General features: G+C 47.2%; 8 protein-coding genes across 14 annotated transcripts in view; 4 read left to right on the top strand and 4 right to left on the bottom strand.

Moving 5' to 3' along the window:
- Window positions 1-8,057, top strand: part of LOC122613937 — a 39,822-nt gene extending 31,765 nt beyond the window's left edge. For 2 of the 4 annotated variants that reach the window (XM_043788364.1, XM_043788363.1), the window contains 5 exons: window positions 3,081-3,133; window positions 4,245-4,314; window positions 5,648-6,196; window positions 6,255-7,007; window positions 7,072-8,057. In XM_043788364.1, the coding sequence (XP_043644299.1) occupies window positions 3,081-3,133; window positions 4,245-4,314; window positions 5,648-6,196; window positions 6,255-7,007; window positions 7,072-7,341 (1,695 nt within the window). In that variant the 3' untranslated portion in view covers window positions 7,342-8,057. The remainder of the gene's footprint in view (window positions 1-3,080; window positions 3,134-4,244; window positions 4,315-5,647; window positions 6,197-6,254; window positions 7,008-7,071) is intronic. The other 2 variants (XM_043788366.1, XM_043788365.1) reach the window with 1 other exon arrangement.
- A 149-nt stretch (window positions 8,058-8,206) lies between these two features.
- On the bottom strand, window positions 8,207-9,687 carry LOC122613939 (proto-oncogene serine/threonine-protein kinase mos). Its single transcript, XM_043788367.1, has 3 exons — window positions 9,486-9,687; window positions 9,221-9,434; window positions 8,207-9,167 (listed from the first exon to the last, which is right to left on the bottom strand). Exons 1-3 carry the CDS (start codon window positions 9,610-9,612, stop codon window positions 8,426-8,428), a joined length of 1,083 nt encoding a protein of 360 aa, XP_043644302.1. The 5' UTR covers window positions 9,613-9,687; the 3' UTR covers window positions 8,207-8,425.
- Window positions 9,688-9,800: 113 nt separating this feature from the next.
- On the bottom strand, window positions 9,801-13,149 carry LOC122612507 (tafazzin). 3 transcript variants are annotated; one of them, XM_043786180.1, is made up of 5 exons: window positions 12,711-13,149; window positions 11,142-11,493; window positions 10,629-10,865; window positions 10,170-10,558; window positions 9,801-10,097 (listed from the first exon to the last, which is right to left on the bottom strand). In XM_043786180.1, the coding sequence occupies exons 1-5, from the start codon at window positions 12,831-12,833 to the stop codon at window positions 10,053-10,055; spliced, it is 1,146 nt and encodes a 381-aa protein (XP_043642115.1). In that variant the 5' UTR covers window positions 12,834-13,149; the 3' UTR covers window positions 9,801-10,052. The 3 variants fall into 3 exon arrangements, with proteins under 3 accessions (XP_043642115.1, XP_043642117.1, XP_043642116.1); XM_043786182.1 differs by lacking the exon at window positions 12,711-13,149 and adding an exon at window positions 11,824-11,962; XM_043786181.1 differs by lacking the exon at window positions 12,711-13,149 and adding an exon at window positions 11,569-11,710.
- A 35-nt stretch (window positions 13,150-13,184) lies between these two features.
- On the top strand, window positions 13,185-13,948 carry LOC122612509 (39S ribosomal protein L18, mitochondrial). Its single transcript, XM_043786185.1, has one exon. It carries the CDS (start codon window positions 13,327-13,329, stop codon window positions 13,885-13,887), a length of 561 nt encoding a protein of 186 aa, XP_043642120.1. The 5' UTR covers window positions 13,185-13,326; the 3' UTR covers window positions 13,888-13,948.
- Window positions 13,908-14,301, bottom strand: LOC122612510 (cytochrome b-c1 complex subunit 9). The gene is made up of 2 exons (XM_043786187.1): window positions 14,071-14,301; window positions 13,908-14,004 (listed from the first exon to the last, which is right to left on the bottom strand). Exons 1-2 carry the CDS (start codon window positions 14,200-14,202, stop codon window positions 13,969-13,971), a joined length of 168 nt encoding a protein of 55 aa, XP_043642122.1. The 5' UTR covers window positions 14,203-14,301; the 3' UTR covers window positions 13,908-13,968.
- A 59-nt stretch (window positions 14,302-14,360) lies between these two features.
- Window positions 14,361-16,432, top strand: LOC122612506 (diacylglycerol kinase epsilon). Its single transcript, XM_043786179.1, has 4 exons — window positions 14,361-14,643; window positions 14,702-15,709; window positions 15,766-16,083; window positions 16,137-16,432. Exons 1-4 carry the CDS (start codon window positions 14,485-14,487, stop codon window positions 16,254-16,256), a joined length of 1,605 nt encoding a protein of 534 aa, XP_043642114.1. The 5' UTR covers window positions 14,361-14,484; the 3' UTR covers window positions 16,257-16,432.
- On the bottom strand, window positions 16,420-17,552 carry LOC122612508 (nascent polypeptide-associated complex subunit alpha). Of its 2 annotated transcripts, none has more exons than XM_043786184.1 (2): window positions 17,536-17,552; window positions 16,420-17,250 (listed from the first exon to the last, which is right to left on the bottom strand). In XM_043786184.1, exon 2 carries the CDS (start codon window positions 17,242-17,244, stop codon window positions 16,591-16,593), a length of 654 nt encoding a protein of 217 aa, XP_043642119.1. In that variant the 5' UTR covers window positions 17,245-17,250; window positions 17,536-17,552; the 3' UTR covers window positions 16,420-16,590. The 2 variants fall into 2 exon arrangements, with proteins under 2 accessions (XP_043642119.1, XP_043642118.1); XM_043786183.1 differs by lacking the exon at window positions 17,536-17,552 and adding an exon at window positions 17,458-17,476.
- A 1,305-nt stretch (window positions 17,553-18,857) lies between these two features.
- LOC122613440 (zinc carboxypeptidase) lies at window positions 18,858-20,516 on the top strand. Its single transcript, XM_043787622.1, has 5 exons — window positions 18,858-19,068; window positions 19,138-19,274; window positions 19,338-19,813; window positions 19,878-20,174; window positions 20,238-20,516. Exons 1-5 carry the CDS (start codon window positions 18,904-18,906, stop codon window positions 20,432-20,434), a joined length of 1,272 nt encoding a protein of 423 aa, XP_043643557.1. The 5' UTR covers window positions 18,858-18,903; the 3' UTR covers window positions 20,435-20,516.
- The last annotated feature ends 474 nt before the right edge of the window (window positions 20,517-20,990 follow it).

The raw sequence follows: 20,990 nt of genomic DNA, 5'->3' as shown, positions 1-20,990 counted from the left end.
CCTGGAAATTATATATTTTTCTTCTAATTTGAGCTACGTTGTTTGCTTTTTGCCCAAATTTATTCCGCTTTGGGGACAGCCCACCTCCTCCCCCTCGCTCCCCAGTTAGACAGTTTTTCGGACTCCAACTCGGTTGTTGTTTCGGTTTTGTGGTCGGTCGCTGGAGTTCCCCAAAGTTTGTGCACCGGCAGAGGGAAAACAACTTAAGGATTCACCAGTGTAATCTCATTCGGCATGGAATAAACTGTAATAACAACGAGGTCCAGAGATGGTAAGAATCCGTTGTGGAGGATTTTTAAATTCCAAAATGGATGCAGGCCACCCACCGTTCAATCTGCATGTTAATTAATAATAAGCGTGTTCATATTTTTCATTTTTCTTCGAAACGGGGGTTCAGCTTAATCCCAACTCGAAAAAACACACAGCGATCGTTAGGAACACGCGTGGAGTTTCCCTTTTAATAAACTCCCCGTCAGGACAATGGATGATTTTTATGGGATGGGACACTACAGATAAGGGGGTTACTACGAGCAGAAGAGTATTAAACGATTTGCTATCTTGTTATTCATACACAGTGGAAAAAAGTCATGCTAAGTCTAGTTTAATTAAAGAGTTATTTCCATTTAAAGCAGACCTTTCTGTATTTCACTTCCACTTCTAGTATAAAGTATTTATTCATAGATTGGCATAACTTTCTCTTTAATCCGACTTTCAGTCAGCTAGGATATATGTTGTTTACTTTTTCCTGTGTAAATGAAAGCTTAAGTCCGTGGGGTTGTACGGACATCTTACGGAAGTGCGTTTGCGGGTGCAAATGGCCGTATGATGTGCCACCCCTCGGAAGTCCTTGCTCGTTTCCAATCCACCGGCTGGTGGGCTGTTTTTTATGCCCAGGACACGGGTGCAACATGTTGCCGGGATTTGTTTTGTTAATTTCTGTTTTGGGTAGTCGTCGCTCAACCCCTTAAATCATTTTTTGGGCCACCCTCGTCGTGTTGCAAGCCGCATGCTAATTGAAACCTGTGCGGCGCTGGGGTTTTGAACTTTTCTGGCTGCCTTGGTAGCCAAAAGTTGTGGGTTTCGATTAATTAATAAAGAATTCATGTCTGATTTTATAACTTCATCAATAAGCTCCGCTGTCGGCACCGCTCGCCTTTCCCGCGCCCCACTTTTATGGGGGAAATTCACAATGAATATTTATGCGCGTCGCCTCTTGAATGGGAAATGTGAATAGGAGGGAGTGGGCTCTGTTGGGTGGTTGGGTGGCTGGGAGGTGGTGCAGTGGCCAACAGCTGTCGACAGGCGCACCAGTTGCCCGAAATAGCGCCTTGGGTGGGAAAATCTTGGGGCCCAAACGCTTTGGCTCTCTAATTTTATTAACACGTTCATCATTCCTCGCCATTCGACGGCACAAGTGGCGCCTGAGGACGGCAATCAGTCTGGGGATCCCCATTTTCCGCCAGCCACCTCCCCCCCTGCCCTTCCCCCATGCTTTTCCAACGGCTGCCGCCTGCTGTTGCCTACAATTTTCCTATTGCCATCCTGCACGGGGGCATTTTCATATCGCTCTCTGCGTCTCATGCATGGAGGCGAATTAATAAAAATTATTGCATATATTTGTAATTCCAGCTGCCTCTTTTAGGGCAAGGGGTGTAATGAGGGGGTGGTGGGTGGTGGGTGGCGGTCGGTTGCCGGGCGACTTCTTGATTGGCGCGTGCTGCTGCGTTTTATCGCTCCCTCTGCTCCCACTACTACTTTTCGTATGGCTCCCTTTTTCGGCTGCTGTTGCAGATGAAAGCGTTTTCCACAAATTTCACTACACAACAAAGAAATTTGGAACTATATTAAATCATATGGTTGCTGACTTCTGAACTTGCCAAAGTCAGCCGAGGAATGCCTATAAAAAGAGTTTGATGCGGCTAATACATATTAAATTCTCATGTGACAACTTATATTTATATAAAATAAAAAAATAAAATGTGACTAACACTATGACAGAACAGAGGGTCCTGCTTAAAATTGTGCAGAATTGTATTAAAAACTAAGTTTTCTATAATAACAACATTTTAAAATACTAAAGAATTTCCCTTTTTGAAGATAGCTATTCTACAATATTTAAAGAAGCGGCCACTTCGAGACATCGATTTCGCTGTCTGTAAATTTTATGGAGCTACAAAAGACTGGCAGCCAGGGAGCCCAGGAATTCGTAGCCAAGTGGAGCGAAGAGTTCCTGCTACCTGGAATTTTGGGAATCTGAGGCAGGTCTCTGCATAATTAATTTGATAAATAGCTGGGGCGGCAAAGAATGCAGCTCGCAAGCCACGAGAAAGTTGGAATTGCTGGAAAAACTCTCGACTGAGCAAACAGAATCGACTGCTATCTATATCGGCTACTTCGATTATATCTCCACCGGGCACTTGTAGATACACTTTGTACGAGTATGTGCTGTAATCTGGGACTGGTGTTGGCACTCAAATAGTGCGATATTCAACGATTCATTTACACTTGAATCCGTAAATGTTGTGGCATTGTCATTCATTTTGTTAGCACTAAGGCAAACAATTTATAACAAACTGTCTGAGTTTGAGTATGAGTATGAGTCTGAGTCTGAGTCTGGCTGGCTGTGTTTTATCGTCACGTCACACAGATGAGAAAGTCGTGATGTAATTCTTTATCGATTACAGTTGACGCGCGGGGGAGAAAAGTGTGGAAAGTGGAAAATTGAAGCCGGGGTCTGGGTTGTTGACTCCGGTGATTTATGGTGTTGCATGCATCCAAGTTCCTGGCTCGCTCTCTCTCGTTCTAATGTATCTGTGGCATGGTGTCCCTCCTCGGATTCCCATTCCCATTCCCAACCCCTCGACCGATTCGATTCGGATTCGGATCCTTTGTCGCTGTCCATTAGCTTGTAAAACGCTGCTGATTGGCACTGTGATATGGACAATTAAATTGTCGTTCTTAATCAGCGCCGAGTGCACTAATTCATTGTGTTTAATTTCCTTCGCATTTTATTTAATGTTTTTTTCCATTTCTTTCTTTTCCATTTTTCCCCCGTGCCCCGGTCAATTGCACTTTCTCAGAGCCAATGCGGGTCGCCTACGTTCGAGAAGGAATTGCGCGAACAAATTGAGAAGTAAGTGACAAATAGGTTAAATTGTTAAACGCGATAAGAACACGCGTTCGCATCGTGTGGGAAATGAAGAAAGAGGGGCAGTGCGATGGGTTTTAGGCTAAAAGCCAGAACTTTGCCAGTTTTGGTTAGTCGAACTTGAGTCAAGCTCCATTTAGCGTATGTATGGCCAAGTACCGGCCAAATGGCCAAATATTTATTTAATTCGTCTAGCCGGCAATTTTCAGAGTAGTTTTCGCGCTACTTTTGGCTTTCGGCTTTTGGCAAGGCGTACAAACGTAAATAACTCATGCCAAAACTCGTGACTGGCCACGCCCACTGCGGCCCCTTTTGGCCATTACGCACAGAACAAGTTAACGGCACGGCGAGTGCAATTTTCCAAATTGCCAAGAATCGCAGGAGTACGTTGAAGATGGAGGAGGAGCTGGAGCAGGAAGCGCTTACCCGCGAAACCCATCAATCACCAGCCGCTCAGCAGCGCCCTCTGCCGGCCCGAATACGCAATTACCGACTACGCGACTTGGAAATGGTGCAAAGTTCTGGTCTAGGCCGAGATTTAACTCCGCTTTCGGCCCTTTCTTTCTTTATGACCGCCATTAGCTGCTAATTTCCATGCAGATTGTTATGCAAGCGTTTCGTTTTGAGCACAATTCGGCAGGGAATTTCGATTGGTGATTACTTATTTCAGAGTTCAGCTCCTACTAGTTCATTTATTAAAGATATGTGTTTAAACAACAAAATAGTAAATGAGTTTATTGTTGTTCAGTCTTTCATATATGACTATGTTACTATTTTTCCATTCCTCAAACCTTGTTTACTTATTATTTTGTTTACTCATTTAAAGACGTAAATGTTTGTTTGCAGACTTTTAAATTTTCTTTGCTGCTATCTTCCAGCAAGTTCGCTGTTTATTTTGGTGTTATGGGCGTACCCATAGTACGCCAAATAGAATCATTTCTGCCATTCGCCATTCAGTCGCTCACAAATAAGTAATCAATACTCGAAACTCCCTGCTGAAAGCACCCCGCGTTTGCGATGATTTCTGCAACTCCTTTTCATTTATGCATTTCTATATTTGTCCTCTTTTTTTCGCTTTTCCTTTTGCAATCCGCAGCATGAATCGCATTATGAAATCCAAAGAACGCAAGCAAATGCAGACATGTCGGGATCACAAGGCACTGCAGGTATGTATCGGATGGAAATGGGAGGTGGGTTGAGAGGAGGGGGCTTTTCCGCACGGAGCCGCGCAGCATGTGGAAAATCAATTTGCACAGCGCGAGTTTCCAGGGAGGGGGAAGGGGGAAAGACGGGCAGAAAGCAGGAGGGAGTTCCCTCCGAGTCAAGTCATAAATAAACGCATAAATTCATTTTTAAGAACAATATCTCCCCTCGCTGCCATTCCGGCGCATACAAATTGTCTCTTATCCGGACGGACGGACGGACGGACAGGCGGACGGAGTAACCGGAGTCGTCTTCGACGAGACTTTGTTTGGAGAATGCTTTTGGCCCGGCACATTACATTTTTTGCCCGAATTGATTGAGCGTCGGCATTAGCGACGCCTCACTGCGCCCTAGTGGCAGCTTTTCATTACCATTTTCCGCAGACGGCGGCGGGGTAGTGGAAAAGAGGAAAATGTGCTTTCCCTTTCGTCGCCAACTTCTGGCAATCTCATTTGCCCCCGCCAGCCAAAATCTCGCCCAATCTTGTAAGGCCCCGCTAATGAAGCCCAAGGTTTTCACGTCCAACGTCTAAGCATGTGACCTTCGGGCCAGTTAACAAGTTGGCTTTGATCGAGATTGGATATTTGTTACCAACTGGGAGTGGGATATCGGCTATGGGTATGGGTATGGGCATGGAGGGGGTCTTGTAACTACTGCTCACTTAGCACTTACAGCAAAAAGCTACAGAAAAAGAGAAAAAGAGCCGGTTGATGGATGAGGAGCCGTGTGCCAGCGAGTGACCCTCATCAGGGCAGCTGTCATGGGGCGAAGGTTGCCCCCAGCACTTGATAAATACTCGATCTAATCAGTTGGCCCTTTCTCAGCACAGGTTTCCACTCGATAGATCGTTTTCTCAACTGTGTGGAATATTCAATTCAAGTTGCCATTGCCAGTACTACATCTCTATTGCTCCTGGTTTACTTCTAATTGCCAGAATGAATAAGAAATTTATCCAAAAGTCACAGCATCTATCTATCTATCAATCTCAGGCTTTACAACTGCACCATTAAAAGCTGGATTTATAATTTTCCGGCATATACATTTCCTTTATAATAATGGTGTTACAGCCCATATGGTTACATTTACATCTTATCTAAAACGAACACCTATTCATAGATAAAGAAAAAGCCTTTATATACGTAGGTTTCATTTCCATTTAATCTAAGTGAAAACCAAACAGATTATAACTCAGAACCACATTGTATACCATTAAATTGAGATACATACATAATCGGGGTAAACACCGTTTCCTAACTACATTACTCAAGATCCTTTTGGCTATTGATTCCCTTGCAGACTCGCTTTGCCCGCCAGGAGAGCCTGCTCCAATCGATGCAGCAGGAGAATCGATCCCTGCTCACCCGCATTCGGCAGTATGAGCACTGTTTGGATGACGTGATGCGCAAGGTGGTGGACGCCATCGTGGCAGAGGACAATCTCCGGGAGGAAGTGAGCATGCTGAAGGGCCGCGTTCGCGATCTGGAGGCGCAAAATGCCGCCTTGTCCGCCAGTCCGGTGAAGGGCAGGGATGAGGGCTACTGCACCATGAGCAGTGGGCAGCCGCAGCCGTCGAATGGGCATCTGGAAGATCTGCCCGAGGAACCGGAACAGTGGCTCCTGCCTGCCGAGCCCTGCTCCACGGAAATGGAGGACTGGAGCATGTCCCAGGAGGAACTGGCGGTGATGACGTTCGACGACGAGCGGGATCCGCATCACCCTCATCTTCAGCAGCAGCGGAGGAAGAGGGATCACGACTGGCTGTGGCCATCCAGCGACTTTATCAACTCCACCACAGTGGAAACGGATTCAGTGGCCGATGGCATTACCCAGCTGCTGCAGCAGAAGGTAGGGAATACATCTTCATGGCTTCTGGTTCACTTCTAATCACTGCCCCACGTTTCAGATTGTTTACTCCGAGGACGAGGAGGTGGCCTGTACGGACTTCACCAACGACTTCTACAAGCTGGTCAACATCCGTTCGAACTCCTCGCGTAGTCTTTACTCCTACCTGGAGGGTGAGACGGATGACGAGGATGAGGACGACGATGATGGCGAGGATTCCAGTATCTCAGAGAGCCAGGTGGGTCCCGCTGGCAGAATCAGTCCCACGCCCAGCGAGGCGGGAAGGGCCCAGTTGACCAGCTGCTCCTCCAGCGAAACGGACGAACTCTCCGCCAGCCAGGCAAAGAAGGACGAGGAGCCGGACTACGCGGTTATCGACGAGTGCCGGCGGAGGGTTAGCGACATTGAAATCGAGGATGTGCCCATGATTGTCAGCAGCACGCCAATGAAGCCACTGGATGAGCAGCAGTGCATCGCTCAGATCATCAAGAGCGAACTACGTCGACCGCCTCACGTCCTGGTGAAATCCAAATCGGTGCTGGAGGAGCAGGAACCCAGTTGCATTCTGAGACACAATCAACGACGCGAACTGGAGTCCACCGTGGTGCGCAGCGATAGCATCAGCTGTGCCATGGTGAACAAGTTGGCCAAAGAGGTGGTGCCACCGGCGCCTGGAATGGTAACCAAGTTGAAGGAGAGGATGTTGCTCAGGCAGGCCTCCACGCCTCCGACGGCCAGCTCCTGGCGCAGGAGCAATGGCTGGAAGAGGGTCACATCACCGGTTCATCCACCGGCGGCTGTCTCGCCGAAGAAGGTAAGGGATTCAAACATCCTATGATGAATGAATGCGATGAATAACTTTCGATTTCGATTTTCAGAAGGCAGCCAAGTCAACGGAGCCGCCAAAGAGTTGCCTGCCCAAGGCGCAGCCCACCAGAATTCCAACGAGCATCCATTCATCGGTGTCCTCGTCCTCCTCGATGTCCTCCTCCTGCTCGCCCTCGCCCTCCTCCCCCTCGCCGCAGTCGCAGTCGCCGCAGCAAAGGTCACCGGGTCAGCAGCCCCAGCAGCAGCAACAGCAGCCGCAGCAGCAGCGAAAATCGAAGATTCCTCCACCAGTTCCCGTGCGAAGATCCTACGCCAGTTAGGATAGACCAGCACTGCTAAATCTCAAATCAATAATCGTCAAGCTAACAAATATTTAAAGATTTAAAAAGACTAAATTGTGATATATTCAAACAAAACAAAACAGAACCGCGAGATACAGAAGCATTAAGAAGATGGCCAGAGGAGCAGGCGAGTTTTGTACGTACGAATACGAGTATTTATGTATATTGTAAATTTTTTGAAGATGTTTTACCTTGTAAGCGGCACTGCCAACTGTTCCCCCTATGAGAGAAATCGCAACAACCAAACCGAACAGCTCGCCCTGCTCTATACCACATATACCACATATTTTGTAGAGCAGCGGTTGCAGCATCCAAATCAGCGGGTTATACTAACTATTTAACTATGTATAATGGGACATTTTGAATGACTTCAAACTGAATTCAAACCACTATTAGCTATGGTCATGAGTAGATGAACCAAAACTGTAGTCTTCCGCACAAGTCGAGTGTATTTGTAGGACTTGGTTAAAGTTAGCCACATAAGCTAATCCGGATTAGTACTCCTCAGACACAACGGCAGTTGAACATTTGCATTTAAGGGTGAAATATTTCAAGGTGTTTACGATGCAGTATAGGATGCATACTATATATATATACGATACATATATATATACGGTTTCTAAGCGAAAATTACACGACAACCATAACAATAAACTGTACATAGCAGTCGTTCTAAAAGCTAATGATAATGATAATGACAAGCTCTTCTTCAACCGTAGTTAGCTCCTCAGGGCTGCTGCCACCGACTACTTCATCGCAGCAGCCCGATTCCTAAGCATATACTTACACTATATACACTATATAGAACAGAACGCACTATGATCGAGAGGAGGGAACCTAGACGTAAGCTCGTATAAACATTATAAATGTATTTTCTTAGCGTAGCGAGTACAAAATAAACAAAAAGAAGTTACAGAAAAAAGTGCATTGTTGACCTAACCAGGTGCCCTGGCCCTCGAAATTCGATTATCGCGGCGGGTTGGTAAAATCTTACATAAATACGGGTATGTACTACGAATCAATAACATAAAATGCAAACACATACGATCACTTAGACTACCACCTAGGTGCTATGACAAAGAATGAATTCCAGCTCATGCTTCAGCTGAATAGAACTCAATCGAGATTCCGGGCCGCTGACCCAGCAGCTTTTGTATAGTTTGGAGTAAGCGCTTTCCGAGCACGCACTGCCCTCCGGCGCCGGACTATCAAAGTGGAGTGCTAATCGGTTCCGGCGGCGCTTCTTTTTCAGTTCACGGCCGGCGGTGTAAGATGGATCGAGGCTTAGATTACGCCGCGCCGAGGTATTTGCCCTTCTGCAGATCACGTTGGCGGCGCTTTCATTGGCCAAGTTCCACTCGCAGTCAATGGCCAGAATCTTTAATTGATGATAGTTGTCCGGACGCAGTTCGTGCTTAACCACCTGGTAGGCTATGGTTTCATTGCAATCGAGCGTGTGATAGGGCAATCTGCGGGCTTGCAGTTGCCACATTGTAATGCCCAGCGAGTAGATATCGGAGGCTTCGGTAAGAGTATCCGATCGCAGCGCTTCTGGAGACATGTACCTCAGGGTTCCTCTGGCCACGGTTGGCTCCTGCCAGGCACAAAACTCGCCCACCTCAATGGAGGAGCCAAAATCGCAGAGCTTGCAGATGTAGCTTCGCTTCACTTTGACCTTAGAGGAATTGCCGGCTACCGAAGACTTTGTTCCCAGGGCAACCAATATATTGGTTGGCTTTACATCCAGATGTAATACGTTTTGGGAATGGCAGTACCTCAGAGCAGCAACCACATCCAGGGTTATTCTAGGAAGATAATGGTTAATTACAAAGCATATAGCGGCGATAACGTTGCGTACAAAACCCTGTGCATCAGAGGTAGAGCCAAAGTGTCAACGATCCTCTGCAGACTTTGTCCCCTCGGACACTCCATGATGACCAAGCCAAAATCTGCGGCGGACTCCAGCTTGAAAAGGCGTACAATGTTCCGATGCTCCAGGTTCAGCAAATGGGACTCATTGTGCAAAGTTGAGGCCGCCTGGGCACGAATTATCTTTACAGCAACGGAGCGATCTAGTCCAGATATTGAAAATTATCTACATATGATTAGGTTCTAGAGCCTACCTCTGTAAATAGCTTTAAAAACAATGCCGTAGGCTCCACGTCCGAGCACCTGGCACCTGGTGGGTACGGGTGGACCATCCTTGAGCAATTGCTTTCTCTTCGGAGTATTCAATAAAAGGTCTCCCATTTTTCAGCCATCTGAAAACGATCTATGGCGAGTAATAAATTTTTAAGAAATCCACATGGTCTTATAACGGATAAGTTCTTGAACAGCTGGGTGAGTGATAATGTTGCCCCACTATTCAAAACGATATTAATCGTAACATTTTCAAAGACCAAATTAATTTAAGAAAAAAAAATCGTTTCTAGATATACTCTTTATTGTATAATACAATTTATTCCCTCGGATCGAATTAGTTTCAATTGTATATATTTATACTAATAATGCACACTGATTCACTTAAAGTTCCTATCCAGCAATTACATCATGACGAACTAACCGCAATACACGGAAATATAATTATAATAAATGGATCTTAAGGGCTTCGAGGGTTCATTTTAGGCTTAATACTATACAAATAAATATTATTACAAATGTCTGCCGCTATGCTCTTCCATGAGTAGTTCCTAGTTGCGTTCTCTATGCAATTTCTCCGTCTCCGCCCGCAAATCCTGTAAAATAAATGTCAGGTTAAAAAACGATATTTTCAAATATATCAATATAAATGGTAAATTCAATCTTACCCGAAAGGCTTCCTGGATTTTGTCTGTAATGAGCTTCCGTGCCGTTGGCTCCGGCACTTGCCGCTTTTTTAGGTCCAAAATAAAGTCGTTTAGGTCCAAGGGCTGGCCCACATTCAGGGTGACCTTCTTGTGCCGCTGAAACACATAGGGCTCCACATTGGGCAACAGCTCGTCCATGCCCTCGTGCCACAAGGGCAGAATGATGGGAATCTTCGGCGACTCGTAGATGATCCTGCCCACGCCCCATTTGAGTCGCAGCTCCTCCTTCTCCATATTCACCTTGCCTTCGGGAAACACGTGGATCCAATGGCCCAGTGCGGCCTTCTCGATGCACAGGTTGATGGCATCCTGGTAGACACCGATGCCACGCACCACAGGTATGCACTTGCCTGCGAATAGAAAGTTGGCTCTGTTTGTTGTGGATTCCTCAAACGCGGAAGAACGGAATTAACTACATACCAAACATAAAGAAGAGCGAGTGCAGCTTGTTGGTGAAGCAGATGTCGTGGGCGGCCATCGACCAGCGGATTTTATAGGTGTTGCAGACGAGTCCCATGGGAAGGCAGCCCCACAGCCCAGGATCATCGAAGCAGGAGTAGTGGTTGGACACGGTGACCAGGGGAATGCCCTTGGGGCGCTTGGAAATCAGCTGGACCAGGCGCTCCTTGTTGTAGACGCGGGGCTTATTCAGAAACACTGTAAAGCACAAAAAGAGAGGCGAAAGTTCAGCATTTGCATAATTGTGGCGGGGGGCGCCAATTAACAACACGGCACACGTTTGACCTCGTTGAACGAGATCGGCAGCATCCGCACACATCGTTTATCAATCGAGAGATTCGCTGACGCATTCGTATTCGCATTCACGGTCAGGGGCATTAGCTCTCCGAGCAAACGCCGAATCTCTTCGCCAAAAATAAACGTGCCTTTGGGCCAGTTGTTTGGTAAGGTCGGCTCTGCCGTCTAGATACTCACTCAGCACAACCTTGCTGAAGATTCCAACGGCGGTGACGACGCACTGGCTGACCACGTACCAGAACTTCGAGGGGTTCCTCAGCCTAGGGAATATCCAGTCTATGTTGTAGGGCATCGCCACGCCGGTAGCCACATCCAGAGGGGGATCAGCATCCCGGTCGGACATTGGGGGCGGAAGGGTAGAGGAGTTCAGCTTCTGGGGAGGCGATGGAGGCGATGAAGGCGAAGGCGGCCGCTGGTCCTTGGACTGGCTGCACCGCTCGGTCTGGGTGGCGATATCCTTCCTATCTTGTTGGCTGCCCGGAAAGCGCTCATCGGGCACTGGCCGCGCCTCCGGAGCTTGGACGTACTGCTGTGGGTTCGAGATAAGGGCGGAAATTGAATTACCGACGTTCACAAAGTGCACACAACAAATCCCACTGCTGACCATGGATAGTCTTTAATCTTATCGGGCCCAAGAATAGTTTCCTTTTGTGCTTGTGTCTGACCACACGCCTCTCTGAGTTACGCATTTTGATTTCTATTTGAATAATTCCTTTGTCAACTGTTTGACAACCAGCAACCCAACAACCCCCGGAAAAGCCGCCTTTGTGCCACAGGTTAGCAGCATGCGCACTGAAAATCTGCTGCTGCGAGACACCGCACTGCGTTTTCGCGCGAATAATAATGCAGGAAAACTCACGTCGTCAGAGATCTAAGGCGACCTTCACTCGGTGCGAGATGTACACATTACATTGGCCACCTGAGAATCTTTCGCATCCGGACGGCGGGAACTTTCGAGCGTAACTGATTTTCGTCTCCACTGAAATCGCCAAATGCAACAAGCTCAAAAGCAAAAGCACGCATAAAACGAGGGCGTTTGCCCCCAAACAAAGAGAGACAAGGCGAGAACGAGCGAAGGAAAGGGCCCCAGAGTAGTGAGGCAACAGTCAAGTGGTCGACTAGAGATTGTGAAACTATCTTTATCAGTTAGCAAAAGTGCTTAGCCAAGCGCTTCCGTGAATAATGATCACGTTGGTTCGGGTTGATATGATAAGCATTTAAATTTGTGCGCCAAGCGTGGTGGGTTTGGGTTCTACGCGCTTGGTGCGCTGTGGTGAATTCTAACAAAGTGTTCTTATCAGTTGCTCAATCTGGATTATTTTTCAAGATAATAGGTGCTTTTGTTTACCATTGTTAGGTATAGGCTAACGAACGTAGAAACTCATCACCAAATATTCTAAAGTGAAGTTCACTTACATATATTTAAAGAGTCAAACTATTTGAAATGATAATTCTTCAATTCACGGATTATTTTGTGAAAAGTTCCCGTTAAGAAGTTAAGTGAGAATAAAAAATGATTCTTCATGTGTTAAGTCCCCTAATCAATTAGAACATAAATATTCTTAGCAATGCCTAAATACTTAGATCCGTTTAAATTTTCCCGCCCACATAGGGGGGGAAATGGAACAAGTGGTCAGTTCTGGAACGTGGTGAAAATTAGGAGAAAGCGATGGCCTGATTTTGTTTATATTTATTGCGTGTATTTAGGTGACACATTTCAGGGTTAGTTGCTGTAATTAAGCTTACCCGCGCCAGTGCCCGGATCGGCGGTGTATATCCTCCGCTAATCAGCCAGTTTATATTTCGCGCTGCAGATGCGGCGCCCACGTGCCCGGGACGCCTTAAATTGGAACACACGACCATCAACATTTCCACAAGTTCTTAATTTTACGAGTACGATATGTGTGCAGTTATTTGGCCTATACGGCCTTTACATAACCGGCTTTTGTGGGCCGAATAAAATTCACTTTGCAATTTTGGACGCGCACTGCTTGCTTCTTCACCCAACCGCCACTTCTTCATCTCAGCAGCAAACTCATGGGCGTACGGGCGGGAGGCGCCAAGTTCACTTGGCGCATGTCTGAAGGGGGTCGGTATTGTGCTGGGGAGCGGCGAAAGTTCCAAGGTCAATAGAATCTGAAGAAACTAGAAATTTGAAGATAAACCAAGCCAAAACAGCTGTTTTTGCCATTTATGTCCAACTGATGTTCGGACATTTTACAGCACCAATGAAGCGTTTACCAACACTTATGTCTGGCAGTCTGGTAACACTGACAGCAGCTCAAAATATTTTATCGTGGTTTTGTAATTTCCACATAAATATCAATTAAAAGCGAGCTTTTCGAAAGTTTCCAGTGGAAAAATGTCTCGCAGCGCTCGCCCCCTCACCTCCGCCCGTGTCCTGCACAAAATCAAGGAGCTAAGCATCCCGCAAACCAGCACTGAATGCGTGATCAACCGGAATCCACGGAACTTGGAAAGATTACGCATTGCTTACAAGCCGGGTGGCTATCACCTGGAGAAACCTGGACGATCCTACTGGCACACCTTGGAGATCAACTCCAGTGGTCGCTATGTCAGCGCCGATGTCAAGCACTTCGAGAATGGAACCATCCTGAGTGCCAGCACCTCCGAATGGGCCATTAAACAGCAGTTGTACAAGACCAACGACACCGCGGCGTTTGTAAATCTCGGGAGAGTGCTCGCACACCGCTGCCTGCAGTCCGGGATCACGGAAATGACGTGCAACGTGGAGGCGGTACCGGGTAGCAAGCTGCAGAAGCTGCTCCAAACCCTTCAGGATAATGGTGTGTCCTTCCAGGAACCCTCACGTCTGCCCAACGCACAGCCCTGGGATGAAAAGAGGCATGAGAAGCCCTGGGAAGTGTCGGAAGAAGCGCTGGAAGCCCCCAAATCAAAATAGCCAAAAGAAACCACACTTAGTTTTCGTTTCGTTTAGAATAAACGTTGATTATTATTGCTAATTACAACGAATCATAATGATTTATTCGTATTTGCCCTTGATGTCCTTCCAGAGTTTCTGCGAAGAGAGGAAAACTTGAGATTTAACCAGGAAACTTTGCTTACATAATAGGATTATACTTACGCCTTTGTTGATGCCCTCGAAAAGCGCAACCGACGAGACATCGATGGCGCGCTCGAAGAAAAAGGCCGACGCGATGATGGCCACGGCGTAGGTGGAGGTGCGCTTGAACAGGGTGTTGTAGATAACCTTCATGTTGGCTAGATTTTTGTTAAATACGTCCGATTTGTTCTAAGGCAAACTTTTCCACACGCCAAATTTACAGCTGATTTGTTAGGTTGAGTTGACAAACAGTGTTGGAAACTTCCAGAATTACTTTGGTACGCTTTAGTACTTTTTATGGAAAACGGTTTTTAATGTAGGCCATTTTTGTCGTCTTTAAAGAGGTCACACTGGTCGATGGGCGAAAACAAACGATTTGTGAATATGCCAAATTACCCGGATATTTAGCGTAATTGGGCCTTCTCTGCGTGGACCATGGACATAGGCACTATCGAGCTGAGCGTAGAGGCGCTGATCGGATCCCTGCTAGCCCTCAGTGTCCTGTTTGTCTTCTGCCGCAGTTTGCTGTCGGAGGACTTTGTGAGCACCTTCAAAACACGTCACAGCTGGAAATCAATAAAAGTCTTGGAGCAGGTATGTGGATACACTTGCCCAGCCAGATATGCTATAGAACACATGCCCTTCATCCTAGGCCTGCTTCTGCAACGTGTGCGAGATCCTGCTAACCCCCTCCGCAGGACTCTTTTGCGACTGCTGCGGCCTGTGCACCCATGCCACGCCCCCCTGCCAGCGGAGGGCGGACAGGGAGTACCGGTGCAAGGACAAGTGGTTGCGCAACGAGTCCTCCGTGCGGCACTTGTGGGTCCATGGAAATCTGCCCATGGGAGTCCATTGTGCCGACTGCAACGAGGAGGTAGATCACCATGTCAGCACCGATCCGGGATTGTACGGATGGCGATGTGCCTGGTGTCAGCGGTGCTACCATAACGATTGCTACACCCGCGCTGACACCAAGGGAGCCTGCGACTTTGGCGAGTTCAAGGACATGATCTTCCCGCCCTACAGCTTTGTGGCCGCTCGAACCCGGGACTCGATGCGGCTCCACTTGGCCAGCATTACGCCGCCAGACATCGAGAACTGGGAGCCGCTTATTGTGATCGCCAACACCAAGTCGGGCAGCAGTACGGGTGCCAATGTGTTGTCCCTGCTGCGCGGTTACCTGCATCCACTGCAGGTGATGGAACTGGGCTCAAGGGGTCCACAGGACGCCCTGCAGTGGGCCGCCAAAGCCAGTCCTCGCCCGTGTCGCATACTGGTGGCCGGCGGCGATGGCACCATCGGTTGGGTGCTCAATACCATCTACGCGCTGAATATCAAGCCCCAGCCCTCGGTGGCCATCATGCCGCTGGGCACCGGCAACGATTTGTCGCGAGTTCTGGGCTGGGGAGCAGAGCCGCCCTCTGCTCTCGATCCTGTGGAGATCCTCAGGAGTATACGGCGAGCCCGCTCCGTTAATCTCGACCGCTATGACCTGCAAATAGAGAAACTGCACTATCGACTACCCATTCAAAGGCATCCTACGAAGACGATTCATGTGTACAACTATTTCAGTGTGGGTGTGGATGCGTACATCACTTACAACTTTCACAAGACGCGGGAATCTCGATTCTATCTGCTCAGCAGCCGAATATTCAATAAGGTAGGCTAGAAGCTAGTGTGCTCACTTAAGCTTAACTAATACATCCTTTTCTACAGCTGCTGTACTTTACCTTTGGAACGCAACAGGTGATGCAACCTGGCTGCGAACACATCGAGGAGAAGCTGACCTTGTATCTGGACAACAAGCCAGTGCAACTGCCTGAGTTGCAGGCATTGGTGTTCCTAAATATCGACTCCTGGGGAGCTGGCTGCAAGCTATGCGAGCTAAGCAACTCCAATGGAGAAACGCGTATTGTAAACTCCATCTCCGACGGCATGATGGAAGTCTTTGGCATTGTTTCCTCTTTTCACATTGCCCAACTGCAGTGCAATATAAGCAAACCAGTGCGAATTGGCCAAGCCAAGCAAATAAGGGTAAGCCATGCAGTGATGTCACCGAATATCTGTTAACCAACAATCTTCTTCAGCTACAAGTCAAGGAGACAGTGCCAATGCAGGCGGATGGCGAACCCTGGATGCAGGGTCCAGCGGATATTCGCCTTGCCTCGCGCAGTCAGGCTCGCGTCCTCAAGCTGGCTGCAACCTAAACGTAATAGCTAATACAGAATAGAAGTCCCTTATGTGCCAGTCCCTAATCTTAAAGTACTTAACCTGGAACCTCAATCTATACTTAATTGAATTCATTTAGCAAGGCATTCAAAGACAACCCCTAGAGGAAAACCGAAACTAGTCGAAAAATACACTATATGGTATTTGAAAGAAATCCACTTTTATTAAGACTCAATAATCTTTTGAAATATAATTAAATGTTCGACTGGTGTAACATGCTGCCCTTGAGGGGCATACACAACATTTGGGTCAGTACTATCGAAAGGCGGGTAAACAACAAAATCAGGAGTGCAGCAAACGCTGAAGCCCGCTCTAGAGCATAGTCAGCTCCATGATGGCGTTGACGATGTCATGGTTGTTGTTCTTCAGGGCCTTGATGGCCTTGGCCCGCGTCGTGTTGGCCTGCGTGATGACCAGTTCGATGTCCTTGTCATCCACGCCGGTGTCATCGACCTCCTCCTCGTCTTCCTCGGCAATCGGAGCCACCGATGTGGTGGCGCCCACGCTGTCGGCAGCGCCGGCGGCCTCCGGGGCCTTGAACTTCTCGGCGGCAGCCACCTGGGCCTGTTGCGACAGATCCTCGATCTTGGCCTCACCGAACACGATGTAGGTGTCGCTGTGGGGGTTCTTGTACACATCCGGGTTGTTGATCACGAACAGGATGTTCTTCGACTTCCTGATCGTCACCCGGTTGACGCCCTGGATCTGCTTGAGTCCCAGCTTCAGCATGATCTTCCTGGCCTTCTTCTCGCCGCGCGACTGCTTGGCCTTCGAGACGAGGTCGATGGGCAGACCGGTGGCTCCACCACCCAGCTGTGTGGTGGCCGCAACAGCCTCCTCCAGATCGGGCATGCCGCCATCGGAGTCGCTGTCGCTGCCGTCATCCTCGACGCGCACGTCCTCGGGTTTCGCCTCAGCGGAGGTGGAGGGCGCAGCCTCGCTCTTGATTTCGGTCAGTTCGGGCATCTTTATCTGTCGGAAAGCAAGTGGACAACACGAGGTTAGGTAATTGCTGTGCAAATCGTATCAATTCAGCTAAGGGTGAAACATCTGGTGCCGGTTCAAATGAGCAGCTAGATGTCTCGGTGGGGGTCAATTTTCATTGATTTTTCCAAGGTCGATTTTTAAATCGAAACTTGGCTACCCACGTAGTTTTGACTCTAATATATGATATTTTACATAATTCAAGGCGCAAATTCAGGGATATTTCGGTAAAAATTGAATCTAAGTGGAAAAACGCGGAGTACACACACTCACCGGAAACGAAGAAAAGAAATATGGCGGCGCAAAGTGTGACCGGCGCTTAGCAACGATTGTTCCTAACTGCAATCGATATATGCTGCCAGAGTGACCGTAAGCAAGTTCAGAGCTTGACTGATATACTAATTCAAACTATCTGGCAACTTTAATTTTATAATTCCGTTACATTCAAATTTCTGGAAGCTTTAAAATGAACTCTTAATTAATCTCTTCATATGTAAAATATTAGTACTAACAATATAAAGATTACGTTTTATCTTTCCGTTTTTGTTACTGTCTACTTCCAAAAATGAAAAATATCAATATTTACGGGATTAGTTTATAAAGCAAAGAGTCTTTTACATGTTGTCCCAATTCTGATAAAATTATTTGTGTTTTACTCTTTTTTTAGAAGTTATAGTTCGACGCCTTGTCACCTGTGCTTAGATTTTTTACTTGCGTAATATTTTAGTTTTGATAGTTCAATTAAATAAAAAGAAACATAGAAAACCACAACGTTTTAAGTGGCTCACTCAAAGAGAAGGAAAGTTACATTGCAGTTTTGGCTCAGTGGCACGATTCATTTCTGCGGTTACCTGCAATAACTTAACTATTTAAATGGTACAATTGACAGAATGAATGGTTTCACAATCGAATGTTTGACGAAGCTGGTCTTCCCCACTCAGTCTGTCACTTGAAGATGGCGATCTTCAGTTTGCTAGTGCATTCTACCAACGCTTCTCGAAGTGCTCATTCACGCGCAGACGCCTGTAGGAGTATTCAATTAATTGAACACGCCTGATAAGGCGAGTGTCTCCGCACTCGGTGCATGATTTCATTTATAAATTTGACTGCAGTGACTTTGTTCGAGAAAGTTCACCGAGAAAAATTGGATACCAGTTTATTATCTAGAAAATGGGTTTGGATGTAAAATATATATTTTTACATTAACTTAACATTGAGCATTTTATGTTAATTTAACTTAGGACAACCTAATACATTACAAACTTAAACATTATACTATTTCTTTACTCTATCACAGCCTGAAAATTAAAATAAATTTGGCTTTAAATGGTCATATTTCGACATAAGTTAATTAGGCAATGTCCATATATCTCACATATATTTTATAATATATTTAATTTAATTTTCTTGTGTAGGAAGCCCTTTTTAACACTTAGCCGTCGGAAGCCAAAGTCCAGAGCCACTTTGTGGTAGGTTGGATGGGCGATTAGATCGGAGGAGACACACGCCAGATGACCGATCCCCTATCGCCATTAGATAACGCCCCGGTGGAGTGGCCACTCCTGCAGCTAATAAAAGCCCTGGCTGGGATCCGTCTCCTCACAGTGAACGCGGCAACGTTCAGCCCACCCAACCTCCGAAATGAAACTACCAATCCTCCTCCTGATAGCCCTAGTGGCCGTGGTGGCGGCGAAGTCCGCTCCTGGTCGCTTGGCTGCGCGGTACGACCACTTCCGTGTCTACCAGCTGACCATTGATACTGACTTGCAGATGGAGGAGCTCAAGAAGATCCACGAGCACATCTCCGTAAGTTCATATTACACTTTCCATTTCCGAAAAACATATATCTCATGATTTGACCCAATTTATATGTAGGTGCACTTCCTCAACGAACTGGGTGCTGCCGGCCATAAGTACAATGTGATTGTAGGTCCCTTGTTCCACAGAGCCCTCGAGAAGACTCTTAAGTTCCTCGAAATTGTTTACGAAGTGATTGTCGACGATCTGCAGAAGTGAGTATTATTACGATAAGCTATTGCAGTATACTTATATATACTTACATCTGAATCCTGCAGATTGATAGATGAATCCTCAGTTGGCGACGATTCCCAGATGGAATGGGAGACCTACCACTCGCTGGACACCATTTACGATTGGATCGATCAGGAGTGTGCTGCCCACGATTACCTGGAGTGCAAGGTGATTGGACAGTCGTACGAGGGTCGCGACATCAAGAGCATTAAGTTGTCGAAGCGGTCGGGCAACAAGGCCATCTTCCTGGAGGGCAACATCCATGCCATGGAGTGGATCTCGTCGGCCACCGTCACCTTCCTGCTGAATCAGCTGATCAACTCTGAGGATCCGGAAATGCAGCGTCTGAGCGAGGAGTACGATTGGATTGTGGTGCCCATGGTGAACCCGGATGGCTTCGTTTACACCCACGAAGTGGAGCGTTTGTGGCGCAAGAACCGTCGTCCCAACGGATACCGCAACGAAACTGGCGATTGCTACGGCATCGACATGAACCGCAACTTTGACTACCACTGGGGAGGTACAGTCTATCCATTACATTTAAGTTTAAACTTTGGTAATTATTAATAATCAATTACTCAAAGGTGCCGGCTGGAACATCGATGAGCCCTGCGATCACTGGTTCGGTGGTGAGGAGCCCAACACTGAGGTGGAGATCATCTCGCTGCAGAACTTTGTGAGCTCCTTCGAGGATGGCTACATCCGGTCGTACATGGCCTACCACGCCTACGGACAGTACGTGCTCCTGCCCTACGGACACTCCAACACCGAGTTCCCCCCCAACTACGAGCAGATGAAGCGCATTGCCGCTGCATTCTCCGATGCTGCCGCTGATGTCTACGGTTCCACCTTCACCTATGGAGCCAGTGGTCTGCTGAACTGTAGGTTTCCCAAGATATTTCTCGTATATTATACCAAGTAACACTTGTGATGCACCCCCACAGATGTGGTGTCGGGAGCTGCCAAGGATTGGGCCTACGGCGTGAAGAACATCCCATTCACCTGCACCGTGGAACTGCGCGACAAGGGAACCTTCGGCTTCTTCCTGCCCTCCAACCAGATCACCGAGGTGGGCCTCGAGGTCACTGCTGGTCTGAAGGCTCTGGTCAACAAGGCTGCCGAGGAGGGCATCTTCGACTAAGGCTTAATCCCTTTCACTGGAGAGCAGATGTTGCGAAAAAATAAATAAATCATTTTCAATTTATAATGTGAACATTCAAAAATGGCTTGTAAAATGATTTTATTTATAAATAAGTTGAGCATGTTTAATAAATAAAGAGGTACATATGTATACATATATGTTACTTTTGGCTGTATATACAAAAGTGTGGAATATTTTGTATAATTACCTAATTGAGTTGTAACGGATTGCTACTCGGCTTGGGTGGTGATGGGAGGTATTTGGGACGCACGCGCAATGGTCCAGCTGCTCCTTGTCGGCTATTTGGGGTGGTGGTCTTGTCCCTATACCTCAGCCTGATCTTCCTCTAAATATTCAAATAACTTCGCGTGCAGCGACAAGAATTGGTTGAGGGCTGAAAGAGTGCAACATAAAACAGAAAATCGGACGACAACTACTTTTCCCCATCTTCCTTGCGATCCTCTGATGGCCTCGAGGTCGCTAATGCCCGCCCTGCCTTGGCCGCCTTTCTCCAAAAATCTGCATTGCACAATATACTCGGACGGCCCCTTTTAAG

This window comes from Drosophila teissieri, chromosome 2R, assembly GCF_016746235.2.
Source record: "Drosophila teissieri strain GT53w chromosome 2R, Prin_Dtei_1.1, whole genome shotgun sequence".
Classification (NCBI taxonomy): Eukaryota; Metazoa; Arthropoda; class Insecta; order Diptera; family Drosophilidae; genus Drosophila; species Drosophila teissieri.
The sequence above is the reverse complement of the archived record's forward strand: the minus strand, read 5'-3'. Positions and strand labels throughout refer to the sequence as shown.